At 59.2% G+C, this 9,866-nt stretch overlaps 1 protein-coding gene across 1 annotated transcript in view; it reads right to left on the reverse strand.

The window, feature by feature from the left end:
- The window catches only part of CABIN1 (calcineurin binding protein 1), a 71,579-nt gene extending 62,204 nt beyond the window's left edge, over positions 1-9,375 (reverse strand). The window contains 7 exon segments of the mRNA XM_027566174.1: positions 281-410; positions 2,241-2,421; positions 2,572-2,706; positions 3,277-3,390; positions 3,745-3,837; positions 4,299-4,359; positions 9,307-9,375. Coding sequence (XP_027421975.1) covers positions 281-410; positions 2,241-2,421; positions 2,572-2,706; positions 3,277-3,390; positions 3,745-3,837; positions 4,299-4,301 — 656 coding nt within the window. The 5' untranslated portion in view covers positions 4,302-4,359; positions 9,307-9,375.
- Positions 9,376-9,866: the final 491 nt, after the last annotated feature.

The raw sequence follows: 9,866 nt of genomic DNA on the forward strand, positions 1-9,866 counted from the left end.
GGCGCTGGGGAGCCAGGGAAGCGGACAGGGCAGGGCCAGCAGGGCCAGCCCAGCGCCTGCCGGGCCCAGGCCCACTCTCCTCCCGGGGAGGGAGACAGGAGGACTGGGCGGTCAGGCTGCAAAGGGCCCCATCCCGGAGGCAGGCAGGGCGGGTCAGAGGCGGGCCGGGCAGTGCGGAAAGCCCAGCCTCGGAGAGGGGAAGGCGGGCAGCAAGGCGGACAGAGGCAGCCCTGAGAGCCTGAAGCAGAGGCGCGGGCAGGACAGACCATAAGGGACCCACCACTGGAGGAACATGCGGAGGGAGTCCTGGCGGAGGCATGGCTGCTCCTGGAAGATCTTCTCCTTGAGCACCAGCCCCTTGCTGTAGCGGCAGTCCTTCTCCAAGGCCTTGCAGATGAAGTACAGGCACGCTGGAGAAGAGAAAGGCGTGACCTCGGGCTGCACTCTGACACCCTGGCCTTGCCAGCGACGCCAGGGAAGGGGCCCTGCTCTGGGGCCCAAGAGACGCCGGGGAAACAAGGATGCGACACTACCTGGACCCATCCAATCAGGAACCGCTTCTGAAAATAGTAACCCCGAGGCTGCCGGGGAGGGGAGGACAGGCTGGACAACCTCTCTGGGAAACAGCGGTGGTGGGGGGGGGGTGGGGGGCGGTGTCACACACAGACCCTTGACCCAGCAAACCCACCCTACAGGGCCCAGCTGCCTGCAAACCGGAGCACTACTGCCAGCTCGCTCTGCTCTGGATGGGATGGCCCAGGGCCCGGCCCAGCTCCACAGTCAGTGGGGATGCGAGGCACTCCCATCAGGAATGAGCAGAGAAGGACAGAGTGGGGAGAGGGGAGGAAAGCCAGGACGGAGCACCGGAGGGAGGGTGGAGCCAGGCCGCCCCGCCAGACACCCACTGAAGGAGAGCACGGCTCCCAGGGGAGGGGTGGGAGCAGAGAGAAAGACGGGGGCTGCAGCAGAGCTGCCGTGCCTGCAGCAGAGGGAGGCCTGCCTCCTCGGCTCAGGGACGGCCCTCCGCCCTCACAGGCACACACACCACTCAGTCCCCGAGGCCATCTTTTGCTCAAGACTGGTTTACCAAGCGCAGAGCCTGAGCCGGGGTGCAGAGATGGCAGAATACCGAAGGCCGGGCCTCCAGGGGGCGCCCGAGCTCCAGGACGAGCCCCAGGGAGACGGGAAGATGCAAGCACCAGAGTCAAAACAGGGAAACAGGGTGACACGCGGACGGCCACAGACGCACACGCACATCTGCGCTGGGACACGAGGGCCCGCGGCCGGAGCTGACCCCACGTGCGAGCCTGAGATGTTAAACGTGCAGAGAAGAGGACAGACAGCAGAGGCCCCACAGCGGAGGCGGCGAGACGTGCCCGCCCCACCTGGAGGGGGCAGGGGCGGCTGAGCTGGCTCTGGGGACCTGGGGAGAGGCTGGGGTCGCCTCGGGCAGTCACCACAGGGAAGGGACCCAGCAGCTGGCCAGGTTCGAACACACGGAGCCAGGGAGGGGTGTGGGCCCAGCCTCCCAGCCTCCGCCACCCCGTCCTGCCCCACCCGCCCCTGGAAAGGGAAGGAAGAGCCGCCAGAGCCAGCCTCCTGGCTGAAACCTTCACCCAGGCTGGGTGCTGGAGCACGTCTGTGCCCGAGGCCAGCTCCCCTGCACCCTGTCCTGCCCAGGGCCCTCCTGCATAGCTGCCGGGAGGAGCCGGCCCAGGAGGCCCAGCACCCCGTCAGTGCCCACCTCGGGATGGCCCGCAAGGGGCCATGTGTCCCCCTGCAGAGCAGAGGGCCAGGCAGGGCAGCGAGTGACGCCACCACAAGGCAGAGGGGGCTGTTATCTGGCACAGGTGTTTCCAGCAGCCACGCGGCTCTACAGAGGGGGAAGCAGAAGCCGCTAGGAGAAAGGGCGCTTCTGGCACTGGGAGTGAGGCTGCAGCCGCCAGGCCATCCATCAGCAAATCACAGGAGCAGGCGTGGGGCAGGAGGCAGCGGGGGTGGGTAGGGGTGAAGGCTGAAGGGAGCCTGTCTTCCCACTACAGCACCAGCGGCAAACCGCGACCGAGGAAGAGAGCCAGCAGAGCCAGCAGAGCATGGTGGGGAAGCAAACGCGTCTCCATTTCCCCTGAATGCTGGGCAGACAGCCCTTGCACATCAACGCAGGCCCCGAGCTCAGCCAAGCTGCCCGCCCGCCTGCATGCCAACGCAGCGCGCGCAAAACTCAGCCGCGCCCCACTCACTGGTGTAGTCGCTGAGGGTGTACAGGACAGTGATGAGGTTGTCCAGGCAGGGCCAGTGGTCAGGGTTGCACCGCAGCCCTTCCTCAAACGCGTGGCGAGCCAGGGGCACCCGGATGAGCCTCAGGGCCACGTGTCCAATCTTATACCAGAGGTTGACGTCCGTGGAGTCCAGCATGACCGCCTGCAAGCAACGCCACAGACGCGTGCTCAGTCAGCCCCGCCCCTCCAGCAGGCGTCCGAGGGGACAGCCCCGGCCCAGCCCCCCAGAGTGCCCAGGGACGACAGGGGAGCCACTGGCCCCCAGGGGCTGCCCGAGGCCTGCGGGGAGCACCTCCAGGTAGAACTCCATGGCCGTCTCCAGGTCCTCCCGCTGGGCGGCCAGCTGCGCCAGGTTCTTGTATGTGGAGTACTTCAGCATCAGCCCAGGGTGCTTCAGCCCCTCCTTCTCATCACCAGACGGAACCGCCTGGGAACGTGGCAGAGAGGCGCAAAGTGAGAGCCAGGCCCTGAAGCCTCCGCAGGCCGTCAGCAGGGCCCCTGGCCTCCGTGCAGGCCTGGGGGCAAGTCCGGAACCACCCTCCACTGGAGAACAGTGTGGCCCCGGGGGTCTTTCAAGGACCCCTCCGCCCCCGCCCCAGCTCCAAGCACACAGACGAGAAAGGCCAGACCCCCAGGAAGCAGTTTGCAGGCCATCTGGGCAGCAAGACAGGGAAGGGACGCGTCCAGCACGCCTGTCACGCCTGAGGCCCGAGCGTGGATGGCAGCGTCCAGAGCACTGGCGCCCAGCCGCCTGGTGGCCCTACCATGCCCGGCTCTGACACTTCACGAAACATAAGGCCCCGAGCCATTCACACGGCCGCCTCCACACTGAGAGGGGACAGAGCGCCCCACCCGGTAGACTGTGACGCCCCAGTAGGAAGGGCATTTGGGGGTCTCTGTGCCTGCGACTGTTCCGCGTGCTTCTCCGGACTCGCCCAACCTCGGAGCACCCCCGCGAGGAGGGCGTTCCGCAGGCGGGAAAGCCCGGGGCACTCACCTCCCGCAGCAGGCGCGCCTCCAGCAGCTCGTGGTAGGCCTTGGCGGACTCCTCAAATCGGTCGTGCTTCTGCAGGTCCAGGGCCTTGTGGTACAAGGCAAACGCCTCTGCTTCCTGAAAACCAAGATGGGAGGCGTTTTCCAAGACCACAAAGGTGTGTCTCTTCGAGCCAACCGACCGCGCGTGCGGGGGCTGCACTCCAGGCCGTGTGAGCCGGCCTTGCTGCGGTGGGGACGGCCCTGAGGCCCCACCCTGCCAGGGGCTCACTGCTCAGCGGCCCCCCAGGTGGACACGAGCGAGGTGGGCTCAGCTGAGCCTGAACAGCAGCAGGCAGCGCGCCAAGGGCACAGCCCGAGCAAGGCCAAGGTCCCAGGAGCCCTGCTGACAGCTCCTGGGAGGGTGGCCACATCAGCCAGAACCACGCAGACCCCAGGAGGGCCAGCTGAGGAGGAGCCCGTGACCACACACCTGTGCCTCCTTTGTCTGGGTCTTGTGACTTTTAAAGCTTCCTTCATGGTCGTCTTCGACCGTGGAGCTGGCGTTTAAGGCTGCGATTCGGATCTAGAGGCAGAGGTGTGAGGGAGGAGAAGAGCTGCTTTTAGATAAAACGTGGCTCGTCTCGTCACTAACCTACAAGGCGCACAGCTCTCTGTAACACACTCCGCCTCAAACAGCTACGGCCTCCCCAGATGTGGGGCTGAGTGGACCACCCAGGGAAAGGGGACCTGGAACGTTCTGAAGGACCACGCCAACCTGCTTAGGGAACATGTCCACTACAGAAGGGACAGGCTGAGGACACCCAGCAGCAGCCTGATGCAGCAGAAGACCCAGGCATCGGGAAACTGACTCCAGTGACACGGGCTGTGTCTCTCTGCCACAGAGACGCGGCTCTGCCAGCTGGACACCCACACCCCCGAAGGTGCCCACAGCCCCACTCGGATGGCCTTCAGGGCCCACCCTAGCACCGCCCCTCGCCCGGGTTGGGGGGGGGGGGGGAGGCGAGGCCAAGCACCAGCACATACCATCGTCAGAGCCTCTGGCGCCACCCGGCGGTGGCGGCGGGGCAGGGCGGCCCACGGGCTCCTAGGGAGGGAGGACAGGCTGAGGGGGGTCCAGAAGAGCCAGGCCACCAGGAACCGGGTCCAAAACCACGGCCTCTGGCTCCGGGCACACAGGCGAGCGCACCTCGGGACCGCCCTGTGGTCTGCCACCTGGGGAGCCCCTGGCCTAGGGACAGAGCGCCTGCCCTGGCCAGACAACTGGGGACACGGAGGAGTGAGTCTGACATGCCCCCAGGGCTCACTGCTCAGCACAAGTAGTAGATCGACAAACAGTTATTTCTTCAAAAGTTGAATAAAATGGAAACACAGGCAGCAGGTAGAGACCAGGTCGCCCGCCGGGATGGGGAAAGTGAAGGAGGAAGGCCTGCGCTAAGACTGGGGTGCAGGCGGCAGGTGGGAGGGGTGCAGGGGCCTGGAGGGCGAGAGGGCAATGCAAAAGAAAAAACTACGCGGAATACAAGGCAAAAACTTAGAGGCAGGCAGACCAGTGTGAAATCTGTAGAGAAACGACAGGACTGGTGAGGACGTGCAGAAATCCGACCCTCACACCCTGCAGGTGGGAATGAAGCAGTGAAGCCTGCTGGCAGTGGCAGTTGCTCAGAACGCTAGTCCACTCCCGAGGGAAACGGAGACAGGGCCATAGCAAAACTCGCCCACAAACGTTCACAGCAGCATTACTCATGACAGACTCCAGGTGGGAGCCACTCAAATGCCCATCAGCTGACAGATGGACACAGAAAATGTGGGATGTCCAGACAACCAATGGATTATTATCCGGTCACAAAACAGACCACAGTGCTGCACTTGCTACCACCTGGATGAACCATGAGGACACAGCCATTAAAAGAAGCCATCACCAATGCCACAGACCGCTGCTTCCATTTATGTGCAGCGTCCAGACTCCACGAGGCCACAGAAGCAGGAAGGAGGTGGGGGCCGGGGAGAGGGACAGACGGGGGTGACTCCTGTGGGGAACAGGGCTCCTTTCTGGGGTGGGAACAGTGGTGGAGGCTACACAGCTGTGTGGACAGGCCCACACTCACGGATCTGTGGGGTCTGGTAAAGGAAGACAGGGCAGGAGCCTGACTGCAGCGTGGGGAGCAGAGGGTACGCCCCAGGAGGAAACCCACAGAACTGAGCCCTCGGGGGCCTCCAGGGAGCAGCAGGGTGCCGGGGAACACCGGGCTCCAGCCTGAGGGGTGGGATGAAGACGCAGCACCACCAAACACTCCAGGGAGGGCAGAGCGAGGCGCCAGGAAACGGCGCACCCGGGGGTCAGCACAGAGCCCCGTGCGGGCCCAGCAGGCACTGAATACGAGCTCTACTCGTATAAAACAAAATGACACGACTCCCGCCAACAGAGCTCTCAGCTACGACCTCCACACGGGCTCTGTGTTCTCCAAGGGCTCTTACAAGGAAGGAAAAAGTACAGTCTCCTTCACAGACAAGGAAGACACAACCCCACTAGGTCGATAGCTATTTCATCTGCTGGCTTCTACATTTAAACAAGCAAAACATGCTGCTGATTAACTCTGGAAACTGGCTTCACCATCAACTACGCTGGGATGGACACTGTGATCACCAAACAGTCAGGGGGCGGCGGGAGGGGCATGGTAGGGAGCAAGAGAAAAGCACGTGCCAAGGGATTATGTATCGTCCAGAACACAGATCTTTTAAAATCCAACTATTTATTTTTGCATCAATAGGAAAATCATCCGAGTTAACCTCGTACAGCCTGGCATCCTGGTGTATTTGGGAGAACACTGACATTTCTTCGAATTCTAGAACTTTATACACATCTTATTTGGGAATATAACATACCTACCAATTCAGTGCACACATAAAGGAGAAACGGACATTTCATGTGGCCAAATAGGAGAAAACTTCATCAGTGGAACGCCTATGCCCGTCTCCACAAAATGTATACAGGTAACAGAATACGTTCGTAGTGGAAGATAAAGTATTCAGAATACGAACATTTCTAAAATCTTACCCCACAGGTAGAGCATGTTTGTGTTTTTTGGCCTAAAATGCATAATTTCTCTCTAATCATGAGAAAACAGCAGACAGCCTAAATTGAGCAATATTAGACAAAAAGTAGCAAGGCCAAGAAGTTAATAAAACACTGAATAACTTTAAGGACTAGGGTTGTGACTATGCAGAAAAATGACAGTTGAGTTAATAATATTGTATCAGTATGACTTTCCTTTTACTGACAATTGCACTAGGATTATATAAGATGTTAAAGTTAGGAAGCAGGGGGAGAAACATTTGGAAACTCACTGCATCATTGTTGCAACTTTCCACTAAATCCAAGCATAGTTTATTTATTTATTTTTTTTCCAAGCATAGTTTAAAAGACAACCTCCAGAATGGGAGAAAATATTTGCAAATGGTGCAACTGACAACGAATTAATTTCCAAAATATACAAATACAGCTTACACAGTTCAATATTGAAAAATACACAATCAAAAAATAGGCGTAAGTTCTAAATAGACACTCCTCTGAAGAAGACATATAGGACTTCCTGGACACACAGCCCAGTGGTTAAGACTCCATGCTTCCAAAACAAGGACACAGGTTCAGTCCTCGGTAGGGGAGATGCCACATGCCAAGGGGCAACTAAGCCCGCGTGCCAGGACTACTGAGCCTGTGCCATGGAGTCCTCAACCCGCAAGCACTGCAGGCCAGGCACCCTGGAGACCGCGCTCCTAAACAGGAGAAGCCCCCACCGTGAGAAGCCCGTGCACAGCAAACGGAAAGCGGCCCCAGCTCACCCCAACTAGAGACCAGTCCACACAGCAACGGGGACCCAGCACCACCAAGAATAAAAACACAGACGCAAAAGACACACGGGGCTTCCCGGGTGGCTCAGACCGCGAAGAATCCGCCTGCAATGCGGGGACCTGGGTCACATCCCTGGGTTAGGAAGGTCCCCTGGAGGAGGGCATGGTGAGCCACTCTAGTATCCCTGCCTGTAGAGTCCCCACGGAAAGAGGAGCCTAGTGTGCTGCAGTCCATGGGGCCGAAGAGTCGGATGTGACTAAGCATGCAAAACACGCACGAAAATACATTTAACGTCACTAATTATTCAGTCAGTTCAGTCGCTCAGTCGTGCCCGACTCTTTGCAACGCCATGGACTGTGGCACACCAGACTTCCCTGTCCATCACCAACTCCTGGAGCTTACTCAAACTCATGTCCATAGAGTCGGTGATGCCATCCAACCATCTCATCCTCTGTCGTCCCCTTCTCTTCCTGTCTTCAATCCTTCCCAGCATCAGGGTCTTTCCCAATGAGTCAGTTCTTCGCATCAGGTGGCCAAAGTATTAGAGCTTCAGCATCAGTGCTTCCAATGAATATTCAGGACTGACTGCCTTCAGGATGGACTGGTTTGATCTCCCTGCAGTCCAAGGGACTCTCAAGAGTCTTCTCCAACACCACAGTTCAAAAGCATCAATTCTTCGGCGCACAACTTTCTTTATAGTCCAACTCTCACATCCACACATGACCACCGGAAAAACCACAGCTTTGACTAGATGGACCTTTGTTGGCAAAGTAATGTCTCTGCTTTTTAATATGCTGACTAGGTTGGTCATAGCTTTTCTTCCAAGGAACAAGTATCTTTTAATTTCGTGGCTGCAGTCAGCATCTGCAGAGATTTTGGATTCCCCCAGGGCAAAGCCTCTCACTGTTGCCATTGTTTCCCAGGCATCATTAAAAGGTCTACAAACAACAAGCGCTGGGGGGCATGGAGAAAAGAAAACCCTCTCACCCTGTTGGCGGGAATGTAAGCTGGTGCAGCCGCTACTGAGCACAGTCTGGAGGTTCCTTAAAACACTAAGAACAGAGCTACCACATGACCTTGCATTCCCAATCTTGGGGATGGGGGGTGGCGGGGGACGATGGACCTAATCTGAGTTTGCTTTTCAACTATTAAAAAATGTAAAAACCATCCTCTGCTCTTGGGCTGTAGCAAAACAGTGGGCTAGTGAGCAAAGAATGATTTCTACATTTTCAAATGGCTGAAAAACTTCGGGACACATGAAAATTACATAAAACTTACATAAGACTCAAACTTCGGTGTCCTTAAACAAGATGTTATGAAAACACTGCCCCACTCTTACATACTGTCTTTGGCTGTGTCTGAAGTACAAGACAATGCAGAGCCCCCAAGTACTTATATCACTAAAAGTATACACATTATAGTCACAAGACATAATAATATTATAAAAAAACAAAGAGGAGCCTGCTCACTGGAAAAGACAGTGATGCTGGGAAAGATTGAAGTTGGGAGAAGGGGACGACAGAGGATGAGATGCTTGGATGCCATCACCGATTCAAATGGACATGGGTTTGGGTGAACTCCGGGAGTTGGCGATGGATAGAGAGGCCTGGCGTGCTGCAGTCCTGGGGTCGCAAAGCGTCGGACACGACTGAGCAACAACCAAAAGGGCCACACGGAGGGAAGCCCAGCCGCGTGGAAGCCGCATACACAGCATGCCCTGCAGTGACCCAGGCCCCCGAGAAGTGAGAGGCCCCAGAGCCGCCTGCGCAGCGCCCCCCGCCGCGGTCCGGAGACTCGATCCGGCCCGGAGGCGGCGGGGCGGCCACGGCTTGCAGCCTGAAGCCGCCGGGCCGCGGGGGGAGCCGGGGACGCGGGATACCACCCGCAAGGGGCGCTCACCGCGCAGCACCGCCGCGAAGGTGAAATGGAAGGACGCGAGGCGGGGGGTCAGCGCGGGGCCCTGCGCCGCGACCGCCGTCCCCAGGCGAAGCCCCCCACTGAGGCCGCTGGGCTGAGCAGGGACCTGACTAAAGGCCCCCGCCAGGCCGCTCCGGCTCCCGGCCTCGGTCTCTTCGCGGCCGGGCCCCGCGCCCGCCGCACCTCAGGCTTCCGCCCCCACCCCAGCCCTCAGAGTCGCGCCCCAACCTCGGATCACCGCAACCCCGTCGCCCGCGGGCTCACCAGGCGTCTCCACAGCAACCGCCAGGGCGGCCGGACCCCCTGCGCCGGCCGGCTGCGCGCCTGACAACAAGGTGCGCTCCCATTGGCTCAGGCGCCGGCTCCGCCGGCCAATCAGAGAGCGCGCACGCGCCATCCGGCGCGCGGGGCCCTGGCTGCTTGCGGACGCGGCCACGCTCAGAGCTTCGAGCGCGGCTGCGGACTCGGCGCCAGCTCCCACCGGTCCTGTTATCTAGGAGGCGCTCAGTTGGAGGGGCCAGGCCCGCGGCCCTGCACAGTAGTAACAGTAACGCACTCCTGTTTCAGCCTTCGGACAGGTGCTGTGGAGACCGTGGCAACGTGGGGACACTTAAAGGGAACAAGGGAAAGAGCATCCTCGTTGACGTTGCCCGTGCCTCAACCTGTTCCGAAAAGGATTTGAAGCCTAAAAGGCACAGATACAAGCAACTCTTGACGCAGAAGAAAAAAGGGCAGACCTAAATGTAAAACCAGAAAGTGTAAAACTCTTAGAGGAAAACACAGGCAGAACCCTTGATGACATAAATCAAAGCAAGATCCTCCCT

This window comes from Bos indicus x Bos taurus, chromosome 17 (assembly GCF_003369695.1).
Source record: "Bos indicus x Bos taurus breed Angus x Brahman F1 hybrid chromosome 17, Bos_hybrid_MaternalHap_v2.0, whole genome shotgun sequence".
Lineage (NCBI taxonomy): Eukaryota > Metazoa > Chordata > Mammalia > Artiodactyla > Bovidae > Bos > Bos indicus x Bos taurus.